The 25,520-nt window shown below is 34.9% G+C and overlaps 1 protein-coding gene across 1 annotated transcript; it reads right to left on the reverse strand.

Annotated features, from left to right (window-relative positions):
* Positions 1-1,540: 1,540 nt before the first annotated feature.
* LOC127841508 (uncharacterized) lies at positions 1,541-24,305 on the reverse strand. The gene is made up of 2 exons (XM_052370380.1): positions 24,116-24,305; positions 1,541-3,263 (listed from the first exon to the last, which is right to left on the reverse strand). The coding sequence occupies exons 1-2, from the start codon at positions 24,153-24,155 to the stop codon at positions 2,593-2,595; spliced, it is 711 nt and encodes a 236-aa protein (XP_052226340.1). The 5' UTR covers positions 24,156-24,305; the 3' UTR covers positions 1,541-2,592.
* Positions 24,306-25,520: the final 1,215 nt, after the last annotated feature.

A 25,520-nucleotide genomic window follows, 5' to 3' on the forward strand; every position in this document is an offset into this window, starting at 1 on the left:
TGACACTTGAAAATATGTCCTAGTCTTAAACAGTTATTAAAATGAATTTAAAACGTTATAACATATGATCCTGGTGATGGTTAACGTTTAATGTTCATTAACTGTGACGGATATTGAGCATAATGGGCAAATAAGTCCATCTTTTTGTTAAGGACTTTGAGGTTATAGTGCCATTAGTTTATGGTTATATGGTCTTTATGAAGCCTTTTTTGTTATATGTTTCTGAAATTCGTTTAGAAATAGATAACTAATTAGTTAAAAATAGTTTTTAAAAAAAGTAACCAGTTATACCATTTTAATTTCTGTTCAGTATTGATGCAGATTAGAGGAGACCAAGTTTTGTTAATCAGTGTTTGTTGTTCAATGCTCTATTAGCACGTTTAGAGCAATGCTAGGCCTCTGGTACTATCCATAGTAGCAGACAAACAATTGTTTTGAAACAAAGTCAAATATTTCCTTTTAATTTGCTTGATTTAAGAATGGTAGAATTTAGGAATGGTAAAATACACCAATTTTATCAAGATTCCAAGATTCCAATAAATAATGATATTTTATACTGTTCTTATTGTTGATTTTACATTCTATAAATTTGTTGTTGCATATGTAAACAAAGTGTGTGCGCGCACTAGTGTCAGGTTAAACACCGTATAAAATAGTGTATTTCCGTGACTGATCGAAAAAGGTGGTGACTGAAAAACGGTTGTGGGAAATTCATGTATGTTATATCATATTCATGTCTATCAGTCACTGAGTATAGTCAATGAAAGTGAAATTTCATATAAAAATGCTCTATAACTTCGGTCTTTAAATACAGATAAAAAGTCAACAGAATGCAGGATTTTACGTTTTAGTTTCAATTATATAATATTTTCCTGAATAAAGCATATCCTATAAAATATTATTCGGTACTAAAGAGGTATTAAATGTTCTTCATTCGTGTAAGCTGTTAATGATAATTGTATATAAAAACGATTTATTATATGAGATCGTGCAATATCCGAAATCCTCAACTAAAACATGATCATGTCATATTAATTTGTACAATGCATATGTACTTGCATGCCAAGCTTGGATTTGTGCCTTGGAGTTGGGAACTAAACATTTTTCAATTAAGGATTTATTAAAGAAAGTTGTATGCTAAAAGTTTGAAATTGGATTATTCTTTTGATATTTTTTTTTTTGCAAAACGACTCATGACCGATTTTTTTCCTGGTTTTCTGAGGGGAGATTAGTGTGATTATGTTTTATTCTACTTGTTATGTCTGCTTGTTTTTTTGCTAAATGCATACATTTTGCAAGTTTGTAAAAATATTAACCAAACAAGTATTGCTTGATCAACATTTATATTCATACGAACGATATTTGTAATTGGTTTCTTAAACTTTGATTTTGAATGTAGAAAACCATGGCGATAGGAAATATAGGAAGACCCAACAGAAAATCAGATCGTTGTTATGCAGGTCTAATATGTACTAACATTTACGGAGTTGCGTGCGTATCATACAAATAATGTCACATCTGATTTTAAAACACACAGACAGACAGATAGGTTATTTATACTTATACAGTAGTACATCGTCTTCATACTAAAATATACAAACTATTTTCTGTCACGTGAATACGAATAACAACATTTTATAATGTAACATAAAAGTTACATGAAAACAACAAATACAAAATAACAATTTATGGAAGAACACGTATGTTCTATCGAGGGGTGGTGAAATCTATTAAACAGTATTATTTAGGATCGTATTTCTGAAGTGTAACATTGGTACAAGCATCTTAAAGTTTAGATTTTCGAACCGTAATTTTCTAATTAAAACCGTACGACATCTATATATAGAGCATGATCTTAAACATTGTTCACACTGTCTAAATGTTAAAAGCACTTGTGTCATTGAAAACAAATTTCATGAATTTTTTATTCTTTTAAATTTCACGAAGATCGTAACATTCATCATTATCTTGGTAGAGTGGAAATACAGAACACATCGATTTTATTAATGTGATGAAAACGAAAAATGATCTGAACTTGAAGAAAATTGCATTATTTATATAATTATATATCTTAATCAAATAATTATTCACATCTCATGCATGTATAATATTTACGAAATAAATAGTTTTGTCTTGTCTTGTATTAAGTTAAATTCAGAACAAACAATTAATGAAGTGAAACAGCATTTAAAATAATATTTTAACATTTTGCAACTTGCTGAAACAAATATTTACAAAATGCAGATATTATCGTTTATCTATAAATGACCAAAATTGGAATAAGTCATTGAACTTTATTAAATGTATCATGTTGGTAACAGCAGCAACGGTATCACGCAAGATGGAACTCTGTTTCGAAAGCCGATTTTGCAATATAGGGTTATAGATCGAATACAATAAATCAACTCATTTCACTTCAGCTGAAGCATAACAATTTTAACTATTGATTGGATGATTCAATCTGGTCCTTGAATATAATGTCATTGTTGAAGTTTGATTTCATTCTATGCAAGGACACACAAAAAACATCAAACAAGTCTGCTTTTTTATCGCTGGCATAGATGTATCTGACGTATTCTCCTTGAACAGTGTTCACTGTTCAGCATCGGTAATTGACCTGACAACGTTAATAGTTGATACTACTCCGTGCCTCTGGAACTCATCCAAAGCCTTCATCCGGCAGAAGTTTATAAGCGATCGCTGCGTGACAAATCCAATACTCCTTTGCTTCGTCCAAGTTCTGGTTTTTGAACTGGTTTCAAATCCTAGAAAATATTCCTTTGTAGTTTCACTTTCCACTTCTGCGGCAACAGAAAATTTCAGATTATACACACAGCAAACTGCGTTAACAGTGTCCCCATTTTTCGTCATGACTACCGTTCCAAATTTCAAGTTTCCTGTTCTAAGATCAGTACCAAAAATAAATTCGAATTTCTTTGTTTCAAGATGTTGGCAAAATTGAATCCCGTTTAATTTACGAATTGAATCTTCGCCGTACATCTCGCTTATATCTGAAATCAATGAACTAAGCTGAAGCGTTGAATACCCCTTAAACTCTTTAATTTCACATTCCTCTTGCCAATTGTCAAAAAATTCCCACCGAAGCGTGTTCTCCAGACTTATGGCATCACTCCTGCAAACTTTAATAGCTGATAATGAGTTGTTGATTCTTTGAAGATACTCATTGCCACTGCAATACCAGTTGTGTCCATATTGGGTCCTGTAGGTATAGCTTGGTCTCCTTGCGACATCCACCCGATAGCCTTAAATCAGAAGACACGGTACAGAAAGAGTTATGACATCAATAACTCAAACAGTGTAAACAATAATTATTATTTTATTTTTTTTATTTTACACTGTTTGAACAATTTCTTTCTCATAAATATACTTATTTCTAATTGTTTTTGTATCCTCATAGGATCCAGTGTTTTTGAAAATATATTCGTTGGTGTTTGCTTATATTTCTCAACCATATATCCCGTTTAATTTACGAATTGAATTCTTTGAGAAAACAATTAAGCTTCACGTTTTGAATAAAGCAAAGATATTCAAATCCATCCGAAATCTGCATTCGAGTTAGGTAATAGTGTTTCGTGAAGCTATTTAAGTCAGGAGTGGCTTATTGGATTCAATAGGAGCCTTGTACGTGTATTTATTTCCACTATTATAATAATAAGATAGATAGGGTTTATTAATTATTTCTTGAAATGTATCAAATTTATGCGCCATTTACACTTAATAAAACGTTAAAATAATAGGCCGCGGTTGTAGACAAGGTGATCCCTTTTCACATTATATTATGTGCAGAATTACTAGCAATTAAAATCAAACAATGTTCTGATATAAAAGGCATTACTAAAAACGGTATAGAATGTAAAATTTCGCAATTTGCTGACGAAACGTCTTTATTACTGGGTGGTTCTGAAAGCTCATTGACCTGTGCGTTGAATATTCTCCTTGATTTTTATTCTCTGGACTAAAAGTAAATTTTGATAAAACTAACGTTATATGGATAGGAGCCCTACAGTACAGCTCAAAATCACAACAAGAAGTATCGTTGAAAACGATGGATGCTCCCCGATGATGCGCTTTGTCAATCTAAACAAATCTATTATTAGCCTCGGTGACCTTGACCTTGACCTCATATGACATCAAACGTCATCAATAGGTCTATGTATGGTACCTATATGCCAAATATCCAAGAGATCCGTAAAATATTGAAGGCGCTATGATAAACTGTAACAAAAGTATAACGGACGAATATATTATTAGCCTCGGTGACCTTGACCTTGACACCAGTGACCTCAAACCTCATCAAAAGGTAGAGATCCATGCAAGGTACCTACATGCCAAATATGAAAGAGATTGGTAAAGTATTGAAGGCCCTATGAGAAACTGTAACAAAAGCGTGAAGGAAAATCTATTATTAGCCTCGGTGACATTGACCCCAGTGACCTCAAACCTCATCAAAAGGTAGAGGTCCATGCAAGGTACCTATATTGCAAATATGTAAGAGATCGGTAAAATATTGAAGGCGCTATTAGAAACTGTAACAAAAGCGTGAAGGAAAATCTATTATTAGCCTCGGTGACCTTGACCCCAGTGACCTTAAACCTCGTCAAAAGGTAGAGGTCCATGCAAGGTACCTACATGCCAAATATGAAAGAGTATTGAAGGCCATATGAGAAACTGTAACAAAAGCGTGACGGAAAATATATTATTAGCCTCGGTGACCTTGACCCCAGTGACCTTAAACCTCATCAAAAGGATGAGGTCCATGCAAGGTACCTACATTGCAAATATGTATGAGATCGTTTAAGTATTGAAGGCGCCATTAGATACTGTAACAACAGTTACTGGATTACTTAAAAGTTTATCGGGGGCTTTGTCCATATATAATATAAAACTAACTGAAACGGAAAGAGAACGATGGTCAGTAATTGAAGAAATTGTTAGCATATACAACTAATTACTTTATACTTAAACTATATATTTGTCACTGAAAACAAATGTTATGACATCGAAAATGTTTTGCTTTTTTGTCCAGGTTTTTGTCTGTGTGTAACTTTTCTTTCTTTTTTCTTGCATTTCTCTCCTTTTTTGTCAAGAAATGAATATGAGGCATACACAATTATAACTACCCATTGTACCTTTGTTCATGACACGCTATACAACTTTGGTATATATATTGTATTGGTACTTTTATGATATCCTTATAAATAGTATGCACCCGTGTATGTTTTTATGAATTTCTGAATAAAAGCTTAAAAAATGAAATAATTGTAGGTCGGCAGTTCAACCTTTTGCGTTAAACGAGAAGAGCAAAGTGGTCAAAACTAATGCGTCCAGAGACACACCCATAACAGTCGAAGGCAAGGCACTGGATAAAGATGAAAAATCTCAGCTATCTTGGTAGGATCCTGGGCAACCATGTAGGAACGCAGGCAGATGTCAGAATCCGTATCGGATAAGCATTCCATCATAACATCTGGTGACTCAGCGCGATAAACATCCACACATTGATCAGGCTCTCCAATACATCGTGAAGCCAATACTACTATATGGAGCAGAGACCCAGAGAACCACCGTCACCTGAATGACGAAAATATAGGTCGTCACTAATACCTGACACAGGAAGATCCGTAAGATTCGCTGGACAGAGAAGATCTCCAACGAAGACGTTTGGAGAGACCAACACCAGCTCGTTAAAGGAGACATCCTTAAGAGACGTTGGCCTAGAAACACCAAGCGAAGAGACCAGGGTGCACATGTCGAGCAGATGGGTAAGACGCGAGGCGGGCTGGAAAGACGCTAGGAGGAGGTTGGTTGGCCGCCTATGTCCCAGAAGATAAGTAAGACGAAGATGAGATGAGTTTCATTGGAGCGAGTTTTTATTCAAACAGTTATTCACTATGTATGTTTTAAAAAGCTAATGCGACGATTTTTATTTCCTGTTGGAGTTGTCACAAAAATGGGCTTCTCAGATTAACACTTAAAATAAGAAACGGTAATCTCTCTGTTTCTTGGGTTTCCATGAGATAGCTGTAGAACAAAATTAACTTTTTGAAACATAGATTATTGCCGTCAATATGCTTTTTAATTTTTGTATCATGATGCAGTAACGTGTTATAACTTCTAATGTTTCAAACGATGCGTAATCTTTTATACATGTGGTTGATCTAAAATAGTACTTAAAAAGCTTCACTTAACATATTCGCAGTAATGTTTTGTTGTATTAAAATTAATCAAAATTTAACATCTAGCTTCTAATTTTTATTGTATATATTTTAACTATGGATAAAAACACAATCCATAAAATACTGAACACAATCGCGATGTTTTATATTCATGTAACAGACCGCTCGCTGATTGATACAATTTAGAATTAAGGTCTCTTTTTCAACATTTTACTAGATCAAATGTCTTTTTTTCACAAATCCAGCTATTATTTATCTACGAGCAACAACCCTTTATCACCTGTTTGTAAAGTTGATTATCACTCCTAATTACGTCCTCACTACAAAATGTGTTTGCAAGCAGTAAATGGTTGTCGATAGACTGATCAAAATGGAAAAAAAATAACAAAATCCAAAAAGAGTATTGTGCTTTAATGTCATAATTAATGGAATAGTCTGTCAATAAACCAATGTCGAAATTATGAGGTGTATGCGGCACTCAACATTGACTATGACAGGTAATAGCTAAAAGAGTAAACCATGTCTGTTCATAGTCTTTACTCTTAAGCAAACATCTGGAAAACATCTAGTCAAGTGGCTATGCAATTATTTTCCGAATAGATTTTCACCGATTTTTCTGTTTCAGCGTGATCTATAACCGATTCTTTGAATCCTTTACTATAATTATAATACAATCAACTCGCCATATTTGATGGTGAGTCTCAAATAAAAATAAAAACTTGTAACACGATTCACGATACCCATCCTTACAAACTTAAATTCAAAACATGTTTCTTATTGCATCTGTTAAAAATTGTCGACATTTTGATATACTTTTATTTTGAGTTGTCTCTCAATAAATGATAATTGTAAGTTTGCAATATTAATATAGAACTAAAATTATACTACTGTGTGGTCTTATTCAGGACTATTGTCTTCGTTATATATGAGTATTTCACAATCATATTTAAGTTCTTTGTTTATAAGCAGTTCAGTTAAAATGTAATTAACTGCATAACATTAGGATGTGTTAGCACTAGTACAGCATTATTATGTCAATACAGTAATGTCATATATTTAGTCACGACTTATAACTGAAAACAATAAGTTCAAGCATAATTTCAATTCGGAAAGTCATTTACTGATCGAACAAAACCCACAGTCAGGGTTAAACTTTCACTTTCAAACTCAATGGTAAACGTGTTTTTAAACCATGCTGCACGCCAAACTTGTTCCAAACCCTAGTCCGTATTGATAGATATAAATTTCAACGAGATTCTATATCAAAATGATAAATCATACAACATGTACCAATTTCTATTAATTAATTAATATACACATTTGTTTGCCATTGACCCTTACTCTCTTGGATTCTCGCTTCTCCACAGTTTCCAGATTTTGATTAAGAGTGATTGTAGCAGGCCAACGACTTTGGATCAGCTAGATCAGCATGAAACTTCGATAGAGAGGGTTTCCTTGTTTATCTCAATGTATTTAGCACAAATCCTCCACATGCAAGCATGGGTTGTAGGTGTATCCCTTCTTTTTTCTACCGGTATCTCTGTCAAATTGTTGGCTGCCTTGGAATGCACTTTACTCTTAAACAACAGAAAATACTCTAAAAACTGATTCAGGGAGTTATTTTGTGTGTGCATAATAGCTAAATTATCTGCATTTTTTAGTATAAATGTAAGTCGACCGCTATGGAATTTAACACAATTTTATTGTATAAAATATTCTGTTAATTTAGCTTTTCGTCAACATTTGCATCGAAATGAAGTATTTCATTAAAATCATGACAATTATTTAACCTACCAATACTATTCTGACTTAACTTGTTTACCAGTACTAAGTGATCAAACTCGAGTAAGAAACTGACAACAACGCTTCATAAGTCGATGTCGACTCACGTACTACTTTTATGTACCCTGGTTACTCTGAAGTATATTAAAACGTACCCCGGGTACGGATACTACGCTTTAAGGCACCCGGTTATACGCCAGAGTACTTTTGCGTTTATGTTCCATACCCTGGGTATATTGTTATATACTTAGAAAAACCGGGGTACTTTTAAGAAGTACATGAGCCGGAAGTCACACTTGCACCATTTGGGCCAGCACGCATTTCCAAAGAGCTAAAATAAAAACATTTATCTTAATTTAACCACAGAATATCACATCAATCAAATAGCAAATTTAAGAATCAGCAAAATTTTAAAATTGGTGAATATACTGCACTGAATTATAATATATCATAACATAAAATACAAAATGCATACATTTTCATAAAAGTATATTTAATAAAAGTTTTTTCTTTACAACAAATTCAAGAAATTGTGTGACGAACATTTGAAAGAGGTACGGACATTTATTTTTTTTAACGCGCAAGGAACACATTATACAACCAATACTTAGGTTGCAGATTAACTCTCCATATGATACAACTATGCAAACGATTGCTAAAATGCGTTTGTGAACACGCAAAACTTGCCATAAGTAAGACGTTTAGAACAAACAATTCGATCAGTATTTGGATCTGGAGCCACAACGCTGTCTTCGTCTGTTCCTAAGATGCTTTAAAGTTTCTGTAAAGAAGTCTGATCGCCAATATTAATTCAGTTCAAGTGAAATTGCTGGCCTGTGGCTTTTGTAACTCATTTTTTGCACTTCCGTGCAAGATTGTACGGTGGCATAAAGGGGACATAGGCAATATTTTATTTAACAGTCTCTATGACGTGCGCACGTCATAGCTATGACGTGCGCACGTCATAAAGGTGCATAAAGGGGGCAAAGGCAATATTTTATTTAACAGTCTCTATGACGTGCGCACGTCATAGCTATGACGTGCGCACGTCATAAAGGTGCATAAAGGGGACAAAGGCAATATTTTATTTGACAGTCTCTATGACGTGCGCACGTTGTAGCTATGACGTGCGCACGCCATAGTTATAACGTGCGCACGTCATAGCCTTGACGTGCGCACGTCATAGAAATAGTTAAATAATATAACATAGGAAATATTTTATTTAACTATTTCTATGACGTGCGCACGTCGTAGTTATGACGTGCGCACGTCATAACTATGACGTGCGCGCGTCAAAGCTATGACGTGGGCACGTCATAACTATGACGTGCGCACGTCATATCTATCGCGTGCGCACGTCATAGTTATGACGTGCCCACGTCATAGCCTTGACGTGCGCACGCCATAACTATGACGTGCGCACGTCATAGAAATAGTTAAATAAATTATTTCCTATTTCCCCTATATGCCACCGTAAGATTGTCTTCGAGGCTTTGTTTGTAAACAAGCAGATGTGCGCAGCGAGCAAGCGCTTACTTCATTCGTGTTGCATGTGCTGAGATTCCGTACACACCTCCTTTGTTATAATAAATCGTTTCGCGTTTGCAACATTTGATATTTATCAGGTTTTCAAATCTGTAAAACAGGCGTAAAATTTATAGTTGAGAACACAGTTAATTTTCAATGTAATTGTTTCCTCGAAAATAATATACATGCAACGAAAATGAGCAAATCAAAAACTTTTTGTTTCAAGTTTCTCATTTGCAACATGAATCTGAACGTTAATCTATTCACACATTTGAAAGTTTATGTGAATAAAATTTTGATGATAACTTGAGATTTAATTGCACTGTTAATTGTTGTACACCAGTCTATAATATCTCAGCGCAGAGTGGCCATTCCCTAGCTTATAATAACTTTATAAGATAAATTTCATCATATACATCCTATGATATTTGGATTGTTATTATTGAAATTGATGTGTATTAAGATAATGCATCTACGCCACGCCTAGCGTAGCACGCCCCACCCCCATGTTATATATAACTGCATGTTCACCTCTTATCTTGGTTATAGTGCTGCAAACAGGCACACATAAGTCGCTTATTTAGGGGAGTAACTGGCCACTGATCATAAACAAAGAGTTTTATATACAGAAATGTTCGTCTGGGTCTGTAGATTATGGTATGAGATTTCATTTGTTCGAAAAGTGCTGGAGGGCTTCAAAATCCAAGATTGCGTCCAAGATGGCCGCCAAAAGTGTCCTACTCACTGTATACATTACAACTTTTATTTTATATGGGGAAAATTTCTATCCTCCTTCTAAATCAACATTAATGAAAGGGATGTGTATCTTAAATGCTTTATTTACCTATTACCATGTAATGGAATGCATTTTTGTGCATATTTTACTGAAAATCAGCAAAAAATGCTCCAATTTTGGGGACAAAGTCTAATATCTCTATGTATAACTATCAAGTATTTGATTAAAATGTACTTAAAGTCAGGTAAAATTAATAAGTGTATTAATATCCTTTAAAACAAATGAAAAAGAAAACTTTATGGTCAAGAATACGATCCAGATATCATAAAATAATATTTTAATTGATGAAGTGATTTGTAACTGTACTTTCATTTGATACATTGTGTTCATAGCTTAAAACTTAAATTATGATTTTATACCAGTAATATGTTATCCATTTAAATGAAATTATATACCATTTTTATGAACTGAGTCAACTTTAAACTCTGAAAGCTATGACAACTATAATAATATAAAGAATTATTTGATTTTAGATACTAAACATTTGTTGAGTTACTCCCCTTTGATATAAATTTACCATATACATAAAAGTTAGCAGACACCAATGTCAAACTTGTTTTGTCATTTTCACAGTTTTCATTTCCATGTACATCTAATATGGTAAGTATTTAACATGTTTATTCATTGTTCGTTTCATAACTTCATGCTATGTTTATAGATTTTAATTGATAAAACATTTTCTCAAACATCATCACAAGGAAATTTGTCTGAAATGTCATTGATGTTATTCATCACATATATTTACTAAAATCCGTTTGAATACACGCAAAAGTAGTTTGCGTGAAAATCTGAAACCCTAACTTGAAACCTACACTGTATTAAATAAGAGGTGCTACTATTTGTTTTACCAAAACTTGAGTAGTACTCGGATAGGTACTAGTAAGCAGACATTGTTTGCACTCATTTTATTATCTTGTAATTTAACTTATTTGAGTTTTTAATATTTTTTTCTGTTGATGAATTATTGTGTATGCCTAATATATGTTAATTTCTGCCTATTCTAAACTATTGTTTGGAATATATTAATAGGGTCGACAAAAGAACTTCATCAGCCAAGGGAATGCCACAGTCTTCGGGGAAGAAAACATGGCTACATCTGGAGAGAGCTTAAACATCTAATATGACTGCAAAGTATGAAAGTATATATTGTTAATTGTAATTCTGTTGATCCATTATTACAGTCATTTATAAAAGAGGTTTGTGTATACTTAATAGTTAGATATAAATGTACTTACAATGGGAACACAGGCAAGTTATAATTAATCAAAGATTATTTTTGTTTGCTTCAAAAAAATGAAGCAGAGGAGTGTACTGAAGACATATATGACAACCATGTGGTGATCCTGGTCTGGTATGACAATGATAATGATATTCATAAATATCATAGTTTGATTTCTCTCAAACATGATCATTGAGAGTAGAACATTAATGTCATTTCAAATTCTCTATTTTTCTGCAAAGGATTTCATATGTATTTCTGTTTTTCAGGCCCAGATGGTCCTATGATGACTCAACAATGGATGACAAGGAAAACACAAGAACACCTTTTTAAGACGAGGTCCACTTTTGCTATGTTTATAGATTTTAATTGATAAAACATTTTCTCAAACATCATCACAAGGAAATTTGTCTGCAATGTCATTGATGTTATTCATCACATATATTTACTAAAATCCGTTTGAATACACGCAAAAGTAGTGTGCGTGAAAATCTGAAACCCTAACTTGAAACCTACACTGTATTAAATAAGAGGTGCTACTATTTGTTTTACCAAAACTTGAGTAGTACTCGGATAGGTACTAGTAAGCAGACATTGTTTGCACTCATTTTATTATCTTGTAATTTAACTTATTTGAGTTTTTAATATTTTTTTTCTGTTGATGAATTATTGTGTATGCCTAATATATGTTAATTTCTGCCTATTCTAAACTATTGTTTGGAATATATTAATAGGGTCGACAAAAGAACTTCATCAGCCAAGGGAATGCCACAGTCTTCGGGGAAGAAAACATGGCTACATCTGGAGAGAGCTTAAACATCTAATATGACTGCAAAGTATGAAAGTATATATTGTTAATTGTAATTCTGTTGATCCATTATTACAGTCATTTATAAAAGAGGTTTGTGTATACTTAATAGTTAGATATAAATGTACTTACAATGGGAACACAGGCAAGTTATAATTAATCAAAGATGATTTTTGTTTGCTTCAAAAAAATGAAGCAGAGGAGTGTACTGAAGACATATATGACAACCATGTGGTGATCCTGGTCTGGTATGACAATGATAATGATATTCATAAATATCATAGTTTGATTTCTCTCAAACATGATCATTGAGAGTAGAACATTAATGTCATTTCAAATTCTCTATTTTTCTGCAAAGGATTTCATATGTATTTCTGTTTTTCAGGCCCAGATGGTCCTATGATGACTCAACAATGGATGACAAGGAAAACACAAGAACACCTTTTTAAGACGAGGTCCACTTTTGAGAACCTTGACTGGAAATCACAGTGCTTCATTTGTGGCGAAAAGTGCAGCCGTCATAGAGACAATACATCAAGAGGTTTTTTAGAAGTTGGTCACTAGGGCCAAACAAAAAAAATTGTGTTTCGGGAAACGGCTGAAAAAAAATTAGGTAGGGTAAGTATTTTTTTCTGGTTTTGCGATGGCTCACATGCTTTTGCAATGGGAATATCCGAAAAAAAAACATCGTACCGAAGTATGCGCGTCCTAGAAATTGGACCATATTCCGTTTCTTGTTGAATTCTCAAATGCGCATAATTAAATTTGTAATCTGAAACACTCTACCCTATTTAATTTTTACTCGACGTTATCACATTTTTCAAACAAACTGTAAATGTACAGTGTGTTTTAATCTTTTCTCTCGAGAAAAGCGCGCGCAAATTATTCCCTACATGAACAACGTCACGTCAAACGCATGGAACGCGTGCGTGCATTCAATTTGCGTTTAATGTTCCGTGGTAAATTTAAGCAGAATGATATAGCGAATGATTTGGAATTTGACATTTCCTCAAAATTAATTGCAAATCAAACACAATGTATATTTATCGTTACGGACGTTTACATAAGTCACTATTGAAACAGTTATTGTACTGTATACTGGTGCAACAGAAAATCCAGACCAAACTGGATTAAGTGTTGGGTGTTGTCAAAACGAATCCCGGAATAAACCCCCTTCGGAAGAAACACCCTTCCCTAAAAACAGCATAGCGGAAGAAACCCCCTTTCACATTTTGCATAAACGGAAGAAACACCCTTCCATAGCGGAACAAACCCCCTTCCAGTTTTCAGACAGGCGGAATAAACCCCCTTCATAACTGTTATTCAAATTGTTAGAAAAACATTGACACGTAATTCGATTCACATTCACAATTTTACTGTTTGAAGCAATAATAAACATTTTGTATATTACATGCTCACATTAGTATCACTACATTATATATATATATATGGTTGAGAAATATAATAAAACACCAACGAATATAATTTCAAAAACACTGGATCCCATGAGGATAAAAGAACAATAAGAAATAAGTATATATATGAGAAAGAAATTGTTAAAACAGTGTTAAACATGAGTATCTTATACCCTAGCGCTTTCGACTATACATCTTCTTCAGGGGTGTATACAGATATACAGACGTATAGTCGAAAGCGCTAGGGTATAAGATACTCATGTTTTACACTGTTTGAACAATTTCTTTCTCATATATAAGATACTCATGTTTTACACTGTTTGAACAATTTCTTTCTCATATATATATATATATATATATATATATATATATATATATATATATATATATATATATATATATATATATATATATATATATATATATATATATATAAATATGTGCAGTGACAATCTTGTGTCAAGCTCGTATGTAGCAATAGGGGTCGTCGTCAACCGGGTTTCATGCTTTAGTTGTATACGTATACTAGGCCACTTTTATCTACTGAAAAGCATTTAGAAAAACAAAATTATGAAAAAAATAGTGGTTGATGTATAACAACAAACACAAATAACACTATTAAAAAGTCTTATAAGCGGTACGTTGACCATATCTTGTGTCAATTTCATAGATCTATATGTGGGCTTTTAATTGCTAATTATTAAAAAAAAACAAAAAAACAACAGATTGACATGATTATACACCGAAGTTTGACAGGGAGTTATGTAGGAGTCACGCTGTTGGGCGGTCGGTCGATTGTTTGGTCGGATGATGGGTTTTTTCGTTTGTCCGAATCAAATGTTTAAAGTTTGTTAAGCAACTTCATTTGTCAAGCTATTTAATCAAAACTTGAAATATGTAATCCCCTTTAAAGTGAAGATGTGCAAGATACTTTTTCATGAGCAGTGATCCACACGTTCTTGAGATATTTAGCCTTGATAGTAAACCTATTATGGCAAAGGTATACAATTTTCTCCGTTTGTGAAGTGATTTTTTTTTCATATTTCTCAAACGAAAGAATTTAAACTTGAAATATGGCAATAACATGAAGTGTTTGATGTTCAAGACACAATTTTGTTTGCTGTTTCAAAGTGGTGAGAGGGTATGTTAAGTCATGGCTGTAGTTTATGTACGTAAAATGCATCACGTATAACGTTCATGAAGTTTCAACTTAATTAGTTTTAACCCAATTCCAAATCATGGAACAATTGTTAAGAGTTTAATGGGCAGATATATTGACTTTAATTTAACATAAATGAAATAATGCATTTTGCCACTTTTAACCTGAACGTGTTTTTAAATAAACCTTGTAAAATTCTACTTGCAAATTATCTGATAACCTGTGTACTTATTATATTATGCTTGCTAAAACTTTGCATATTTGTTTTAAATGAAACACTCCATACATATATGTCAGCACATGTAATTTAATCATGAATAAGGCACAATACTAATATTGGGAGATTAATCTCCAAGTATAAACATGCTTGACATTGATGTCAATAGATGCTACAAAGTGGTTCATTTCTGCAAGATTCTACAGATCCATGTTCTCAACAAGATATTGTTCCAAAACAGTCGATGCTTACAGATAATTCTTACTCACTTTAAGATCAAAACCGTCGGTGGATACCGTAATCCTGACAAGTAAACAAAGATGAGAGCCTATTTATCATACGTGATATGGAGAGTCTTCAGTTAATCTGCACTAATCGGAGCAAATTACCAGCTACATTTGTTCGAGTGGACAGAAACCAACGCGTTTATCTTGTTATCTAACAGTGCTCAGTTTAAAAGTTATTATAGGGCGGTTAACTGCATTGCTTGTAAAACTTGGTTGACAAATTAAATTGTTGCAAAATTTTGCCAAGATCTTCGACTTCAATCTGAAAAAGCCATATATACATGAACATAATACTCTGCAATTCTGTCGTGTGTGTTTCTTTCCCCATAGTAATACTGTATTCGAATAGTAAATCTTAATGCGAGTGAACTCGTTTATATTCGAGGGTGAAGATAGCTTACCAATAGCCCTCTACTGCTTGATAACCCATGCTAAAATAAGTCGTAGCTTGCTGATTCAAGCCGAAATAGGTCACAGTTTGCAACTTCGATGATACCAGTGTCACAGTACAGAACGTTTGAAAAAAGAGTCTCGCTAAACTATAATGAGTTCTTATAAAACAAAGTGTCTTTTATTTAATTGAAACGAATTTTGTTTGACGAAAAAAAATGTGTCTGTTCAAAAGCGCTTGGTGCGATATATATGTTTACTTATTTTTGCGTGTGTACTTAATCGATTAACTCTTAAGGCTTCTAGCGCAATCGCTTGTATAATTCTATCTCTATGCAATTAATTATAGCAAATTGTTCGTTATTCTACCGATTACAATGCGTTTTTTTTCAGTAACGTGTTCATTTAAATCATTTTTTTTCCAAGTGTGTTTGGAATTGGATTAAAGGTAGATCCAAAAGTGTGCTTCTGCTCGTTGGCGCTGTTCGGCAAATGTTGCTGTAATTTCACCCGGCTTATATTTTAAGTTGTGTCCAAATACATCCTTGCTTGAAATTAATTCCTGAGTCAGACAAAAAAAAATGTGATAAAAGTCATAAAACTAATCCTCGGCGGTAAAACAATTTGGCCTCCTGTGAGAAGTTTGTTTGAAAAGCTCTCCAAAACAAGGATATTATCATTAAGTGTGGGAAATCATAAATATGCACAAATGTAAAGACAATTATCCCCATCAAGTGATTTCTACTGAAAGCATGTTCTGATTTCTTCGCCAAGCTGTTTGTTTCCACTGCTGATGTGTGCACAATGATTTTATCTTATCTGAGTACACATTGCTCACGAAGACCTTTTGTGACAATATTGTGTGCGTCGTCTGTTCGTTATCATGTACCATATTAACACTTCAGAGCACACATGGATTGCTCAATTTTCACGAAATTTTTTCAGCACATTTGTCGCAATGATATTTCGGACAACGTCACTAGGTTAGATTAAAAAAAAGGGCTTGTGAAAACTCTAGAAGAAACATGTGTTACACAATCTTCATGAAGCGTACCCAGAACATGTGTTTTTATGATATATCAGAAGAGTGTTTGCAAACGATTTTTGTTCGTTAAAAACATGGCTGTCTGCGGGAGGGGGTAGCAGCTGTTTTAACATGGGTATAGTCAAACCTTGTGACACTCTAGAATATGTTTTGCACAATCATTATGAGACTTGCATAGAACCTTTTTTTCAAATGATATATCAGCATAGTTTGAAAATGGCCCTTGTCCTTTTAAAAACATGGCCGCTGTTGGGTAGGGCAGTTTTCTTATGTGGCTATAGTAAAACAAGGAGGTGAGGCAGTTGTTCGAGGCTATAGTGATATATTGTGGACGCGCTAAAAGACAATCATTAATTTCAATCAGAACATTTTTTAATGATATCTCGGCTGAGTTTGTAAATGATTCCGGTCTGGATTTTCTTCTTTTGCGTCTGGGAAACCATGTAAACACTTAAAAACACATATCATTTTGTCCAATGATCATTAAACTTGCTCAGAACATTAGTTCTAATGATTTTGAGGTCGAGTATGAAATAAGTTCCGGTCCATTAAAAAACACGCTTAGCGGTTCTACTGACCTATTGTGTAGACAGCGATGTTGCAACAAAAGGGATTAAAATGTGCGAACGCGACTCTTTGCGGATAATGGAGCGTGTCTGTCAAAATCGTCAATACTATGCGTATCCTTGGACATTTATGAAATTCTACGCTGGATTATAGTGTGCAATCGATAATTGCCGGGCGTAAAATCGGATGATTGATAACGATAGCGGTAGTGGCAAATGCGCGGTTATTTCCGGGCACTATTTTTTTCAGAGATCTTTTTTTTTACAAGACGAAAAAAGTAGGGTCGGGACCAAAATCGTAGGTAGGGTCGGGTTACCCGAAACACACATTTTGTTTTGTTTGGCCTAGTTGAAACCTCTTATATTCAGACTCCAACTCTAAATATCGCAAAGTGTAAGATATTGCTACTGCAATAAATGATGTAGCCATTATTGACAGATTGGCAAGTGTTCCAAATGGTTATCTTGTAGCCATTGAGGCTCGATATCATAGAAAAGAGGTTGTTTGACTAAATACTACCAGTGTAATGCATTTTCCGGGCTGACACCCAATAAGGCCACTTCTGAAAACCAAACAATTTCATACACAATAATTGACGAGATAATTAAAAATGAATTTGAGCATTCTATTGTTGTTGATAAAAAGATGTTCTTCTTTTCTACATTAAAAAAAACGTTTTGTTGAAATTGCTGAATCAGAATGATGTTCAAATGATGCAAACTCTTATAAAAGCTCCAATTTGTAAAGTTGTTTGAAAAATTATGGCCAGAGGTATCCTTTATTCATCAGCATGAAAAGCCTGACCTAGTTTGTTCGTCTAGTTTGACTATTAATGATGCTGTCAGAAAGTCAAAGGAGATGGAACAGGTCATTCAAGATGACAATGAGTGTTCATACGATGAACTACCAGAGTCAGTGGACGACACAGATGAAGCTGTAGTTCATAAGGCGATGGGTATTTTGAGAAGACGAATTATAGAGAATAAACCTAAATTTGATGATTTCTTTTACGCTCCAGAAAAAATCAAATTGTCAGATCAGAAGCAGTTTGTGGAGCCTCTTCTTTACAAGGCAGTGTGTTGGTTACATGACAAAAATGCTACAAGGAAGCTTCTGAGAAGACCATTACAAGATGTCTAGCTGTTGCTTGTGACCTAACTACAGTTGTCACGTAAAACCTATCCCCTAAACACCTGGGCTTAGAGATACACCTCAACAACGAGTTTGGCAGCCGCCATCTGATTGAAGATATGTACTCTCTTGTTTATTCCATCTCATATCCAGATCTTCGGTTATTCTTGACATTAGCAGCCCAACAGAACATTGCATCACACAAAATAACAGACTCTGGTGGCATTGTACCAGACAATATACTACCTAGAGACCAAAAGGGGAAGCTTGTAGTGGCAGTTGCTGATAACTGGAATCTGAATGAGCGAACAGTTGATGGTAAAAGGACGACTCATGCGATGACAAGCATGTTGGTCAGCAGTGCGCCAGCCGAGTCAACGAGGATTCCACGACTTCCGAAAGCAACAAGTAGGACGTTTGACAGTCAGTCACTTCCTGGTTTACAGGAGTTGTTTTTCAGTGTTTGTAACTTGAAAACATATTTTGTAATTTGCATCATTTCTATTAGTTAATACAATGTAAAACCTCATAATTTACAACATTTGTAAATAACGTTTATGAGTCTGTATCAAGCACTTATACCTGGTTAGATTTGATTGTGGAATAAATATGATACATGGAACACTGCATAGCTATTCTTTACATTTGCCTTGATAAGTCTTAAAGTATTTATTAACGATTAGAAGCAAACTTATTAAACTTGATGGTTATAATGCCAAATGACTTTCCACAAACCAGGAAAATGGCCACATAGCGTATGTAGTCTTGGTTACCATGGTTATCAACACAATTTTAGGCATTTACTTTTGTTTAAAATGAAGCTTGTAAATGTGGCTATATAATAAAGAGGTTAGTTATCACAGCAAATGTAAAGCATTTGAATTAAAAAAGAAAATAATATGTCAATACTCAAATTTTCGTTTATTTTTCCATTTTGACCATGAAATGACCTTGACCTTTGGTGACCTTGGTGATCTGTTTGGTAGAAGCCGCCCTATATCAATGGATAACTTATATCAGATATTAAAGTTAGTACATATAGATTTTCAATAAACATATTCAATTCATCTTTATTAGTAATTGAATCATAAAACGGCGGCCATCTTGGACGCCATCTTTGATTTCTAAGCCCTCCAGCACTTTCCAGAAAAACGACATCTTGTTCTGAAATCTACAGACCCTGACGAACATTTTTGTATATTAAACCCTCTGTTTATGAGTTGTGGCCAGTTGGATGTTATAAAGCTTAACAAATTTGCAGCAATATTAGTTAATTGTTAGGCACTGATTGCTTCTATCGTTGAATAAAAAAGTAGCCACTGAAATTATATGCTTTACACTTGGTTTTTTTACCTAAACACATTACACTGGCGACGAGGATAAAACCTTGTAGATTATATTTCGAGAATTTTACCCATTTAATAAAATTGTACGTGACATTCTGCATATAAACACAAAATGGCAACGGGCCTGATTTGGGAACATTAACGCGTAAAGTGGCCGGACTTTTAACAATCCTCGGTGAAAAGACGTACGGTTTGTAAAGGAACCCTACCGTACCAGTGAAGCCGTCCGAGAAATGGTATGAGGAACTTTGTCAGCTTTTACAGACTCATTTGTGCCCGAAACCGTTTATTATCGCGGAACGATTCCGATTTCACAACAGGAATCAAGAAGTGGGCGAAAATGTGACTTGTTACGTGGCTTCACTTCGGAAGTTGGCAGAATTCTATGAGTTCGAATCGAACTTGAACGATTCTTAAAGGGACAGGTTCGTTTGTGGACTTAAAGATGCCGGAACACAGCTAAGGTTATTGTCTGTCGCTAATTTGACACTTCAAAATGCCATAGAAATAGCGCTAGTCATGGAAGCTACACATAAAGACCCCGCCGAGTTACAGTTATCGGCAGCCGCCGATGAGCCCGTTCACCGAGTTGGACATTCAATAAAACCCAAGATATGAAAGCAATACAAACATGCCAAAAAGAGCAGCAAGTGCATTCATTGTGAGAAAACTAACCACCTCTCCGAGAAATGCAGACTGAAAGATGCAATCTGTCACCACTGTAAGGCAAAGGGACATATAAAGGCCATAAGTAGGAAGCTTAAGTCGGTGCAGTATATGGAGGAAAACGTTTCAGTGATCAACACTGTGAAAAAAGAGACAACGGAAAATTCATCGTTAAGCCGAACATTAACGATGTCGAGGTACCCATGGAGCTTGATACAGGATCATCAGTTACCCTCATATCAACAAGGATTTCCGAAAACGGTTCGGAAATATGAAGCTCGATCCTGCTCATTCCATACTGAAGACATATTCAGGCGATGTCATAGAGCAACAAGGGACTGTTATTGTGCATGTAAGTTATAATGGACAATCGCAGACATTGCGACTTTGCGTCGTAAAAGGTGATGGGCCTGCACTGTTCAGAAGGGACTGGCTGAGTCACATCAAACTGAACTGGGACACACTTGTTAATGTGAACTCTGTGACAACGGAAGGCCTGAAGGTACGTCTAAATTTTTTACTTGACAAACATAAAGACGTGTTTAGTGACGGTATAGGACAGGTGCAGGGAATTAAGGCAAGGCTAACCTTAAATGAAAATTCTCAGCCAAAAATCACAAAGGCTAGGAATGTACCGTACTTTATTAAGCCAAAAAAGGCTAACCTTAAATGAAAATTCTCAGCCAAAAATCACAAAGGCTAGGAATGTACCGTACTTTATTAAGCCAAAAAAGAGAAAAAAACTGTACAGTCTCGAGATTCAAGGAATTATCTCGAAAGTGGACACCAGTGAATGGGCGACACCGATCGTTCCTGTCGTAAAAGGAAACGGTGATGTTAGAATATGCAATGATTCCAATGTTACCGTAAATCAATCATTCAAGGTTGATAGATATCATCTCCCAAGAATCGAGGACATTTTCGCCAATCTGTCAAATGGGCGAAAATACTGCAAGCTTGATATACGACAAGCGTACCAACAACTAGAATGCCAAGGAGTTGCTAACGATCAACACCCACCGAGGATTGTACCGTAAAAACCGGATGCTATATGGGGTTTCTTCTGCTCCAGCTATATGGCAACGCACAATTGACCAAATTATTCAAGGAATCCCTGGAGTGCAGTGCATACTGGATACTATGGTGATTACTGCTGAAAGTGATAAATTTGCATTTGGATATTTTACAAAAGGTGCTGTGTAAGTTACAGCAATATGGAATTAAAGGAAATAAGGATAGGTGTGTGTTTTTTGTGCCAATGAATACATTATGTGGTCATAAAATTGACGGGCAAGGTTTATGGAAGTGTAAAGATAAGGTAAAAGCTGTATTGAATACACCACCTCAATGTGATGTTACATCACTTCCGGCATATCTCGGGAACTCAATTATTACCATCGTTTTCTGCCAGATCTCGCGACCGTAACAAAACCCATGAACGCGTTGCTTGAAGAAAATCGAAAATTCGTCTGGTCAAAACAATGCCAGAGCGCGTTCGAAAAGTCGAAAACACTTCTCATTACGTAACCTATTCTTACACACTATTACCCGGGACTTCCGGTTAGGCTCGCGTCGGATGCCTAACCATTCGGTGTTTCCGGTATATTGTCACGCGTTATGCCAGATGGCTTAGAAAAGTCGATCGCGTTCGCATCAAGATCACTTACCAAAACGTTTACCCGCGCCGTCAAAGGAAAACGGTGAAGAAATCTGGTTGAAGATGTGTTCTACACTTCTCAGTTAGAACAAATTCCGGTCGCGAGCGCGGAAATCAGCCGTGAAACTAGGTGGGAGCGCGTTATGCCACGTGTATTTAGTCAAGTACGACAATGTTGGAATTCAAATGATAATAACTCTCTTTTGAAAGGTTACTAAAGTTCAGTTACACCCGTGGGAATGGCCTACGTCAAGTTGGGAGCGAATACATGGAGTTTCCATAGGTCTATGTTTTTGGTTATCGTAGATACTCATTCTAAATGGCCATAAGTCATCGAAATGAAATCGATAACCTCTGGAAGAACGATTGAAGAATTGCGTACAATATCAACCAGATACGGCTTGCCCAAGCAATCAGTATCAGACAATGGTTGTCAATTTACATCTGAAGAATTTTCTCTGTTTATAAAGAGAAACGGGATAGGTCATATAAGAACTGCGGTAGCAAAACCGTCCACAAATGGTCTTGTGGAAAGGTTCAATGGCTCTTTCAAATCTGCAATGCACTCTTTAATGCATGACAACACCGATTTCAATTTGAAGATGAACTCTGTCTTGTTGGCATATCGTAATACGCCACATTGTATGACGGGGGAAACTCCTGCAAAACTGTTTTCCGGTCGGAATTTGCGCAGTAAACTAGATTTGATAACACCCGACACACAGAAACGAGTCAGTTATGGTGAAATAAAATGTCAATGCTGAAAATAGAAAAGTTCAGGAATTCGAATAAGGCCAACGTGTCTTACCGCGAGATTTCAGACCTACTTCATAGTAAAAATGGATCACTGATTCAATTGTTTCTCGATATGGTCCACACTTGTATACAAAGTAGATAACGTGAATAATATGACATGGAAACGCCATTTTGATCAGCTTCGCGCCACGGAAATGCAGAATTATTCTGGTATAAATTTACCGGTTCTCACACCCTCAGAAACTACTTTAAATGCCGCGAACACAAATGTCAGTGAACTTCAGACGGAACCGAAACCGATGGAAATAAATGAGTACCGGGATAATCGTAGTAATGATACGGATTTACGACTGCCAGAAAGACGCTATTCATTACGCAATATAAGACAGCCCGAACGCCTGCAGTACTAAAGTTTCATAGTGGCATGAAGACATTAACTGTACTTGGCAGGAGAGAAAGACAGGTTATCGGTTGTTTTTACAATACTGTGTAGAATTCGGACGCTCATTAAGATTCTTATATTGCATCCTATGAAGAAAAAGGTCATGCTTAGTTATGAGGTCATGAACTAGAAAAGGTCAAGGTGTTATTGATTATTCATTCTAAGGTTAGAATTGTGTACGTTGATATTTACATGTAAACGCATGTGTATGTATGTTCATTTTTATTTACATGTATGATCAATGAAATTAAAAGGGGAGACTTGTTGTGTATTAAGATAATGCTTCTACGCCACGCCTAGCGTAGCACGTCCCGCCCCAAGTTATATAAAACTGCATGTTGACCTCTGATCTTGGTTAGTTAGTTGTTAGGCATTGATTGCTTCTATTGTTGAAATATAAAGTAGCCACTGAAATGATATGCTTTACACTTCGTTTGTTTACCTAAACACAACAGAATTAAATCGCAATTTCTGCAGAGTCCATAAACACCACGGCTGTTAAGACATTTACAAATCATTGGCTTGCCATTTATTATGTTTACAAAGGTTGAAATAAAATTATAAACACAAGAAACTAATAAAACAATATTTGGACTAATTTGACGTGAAATCCGATAATAATGATAAAGATTATGAAAATAGTAAAATAATTTTAGTTTGCAATACTTTTGTACATACATTGGAATTAGTCTTAAAGCCTAAATGTACCTTCCATTCTGCTTTCTCTCTTTGACTCCGTTGATCCCATATTGAATCGCTCAAAGTTAAAAATTTAGCATTAAAAACACGACAATAAGTGTTGATTACGCCTTCATAAAAACTAAAATGCGACACCACTTTCGTCTTATTTTAATATAATTTAATACTCATACTTCCGATTTTAATTTAAAAAGGTCGGATCAATACTGATAAGACTTTTCATGGGTTTCCAGATAGACATTGGGGGAAAAATCGTTTTTTCAAGCAATGATCTAACTGTATGGGATTCTATCAAAAAAAGTACGCTAATGCAATTACTAAACTTATGTAAAATTCCCGATGGGATTTCATAGGTTTTTTTCCAACATGTTTAAAATCAGTTTATAAATGCTTGGTATTCCATGTAACTATTCGGCTATTGTTTGTTTTCCCATGCTTTTCGTTTGAGAATGACATGTTTTAGCTCACCTTGAGACTACGTGCTCAGGGTTAGTTTTGTGAACAGAAGGCGTAAGTCACTTTAAGTGCGCCGTAAACATTCATCTTGTTAGCATTCTAGATGCAATATTTAGTTTTCAGTCGTCATGAAATTTGGTCTGAATATTTTTTAAATGATTTATCGGCCGTGTTTAAAATTTGGTTTAACTAATTAGCTTTATGCAGAATTAAAGCAAAAACCTTGTGAACATTCCATCTAGTTCATAAATTTGCTTAGAAGATTCGTTCTTTTTTTTATAAAGCTCGGTAAAGTTAAAAAAGATTCCTGTCGAAACATTGTTAAGACTCGATAAGAGCGATCTCAAGTTTAAAAGATTCCTGTTGCAACATTGTGAATACTCGATAAGAGCGATCTTTATTTAACTTGAAAATTAAAGTATTTGAACAGCATGGCCACCAGCAGATGGAACAGCTGTCCTTATGACGCTATCAAGAAAGAATGTGAACACTTAAGAAGTCATATCATGTGTCCGATCATTGCGAGACTTGCTTAGCCGATTTGTTATAATGATAAGTTCGAAATTTTTCCGGTCCGTCAAAAAACAGAGGCCATCAGAAGAGTGGGCCTTTTTTTCTTTTATGGCTTTAGTTTAACCATAAGAATAATCTCAAAGTCGCATTGTTCCCAACCATCACAAAACTCACTACGGAGAAATATTCGTATGATATCTCGGCTGATTTCGTAAAGTGTTACGGATACATCACAAATGTTGCTCCGAAGCATTTTGTTCCTTCGGCTATTAGGTTCTCGACCTAGAACCTTTGGGTCATGTCAATAAAACGACAATCATTTTATAGCTGAATTATATTAGTCTATTCAATTTTTTATTGACATGCAAAATTACGTATTTATGCATTCATTATATTTTAATTCTTGTGAATGTGTGACCGCTTTAGTCTTAGCAGTTTTTTTAAA

Source organism: Dreissena polymorpha, chromosome 8 (genome assembly GCF_020536995.1).
Source record: "Dreissena polymorpha isolate Duluth1 chromosome 8, UMN_Dpol_1.0, whole genome shotgun sequence".
Lineage (NCBI taxonomy): Eukaryota > Metazoa > Mollusca > Bivalvia > Myida > Dreissenidae > Dreissena > Dreissena polymorpha.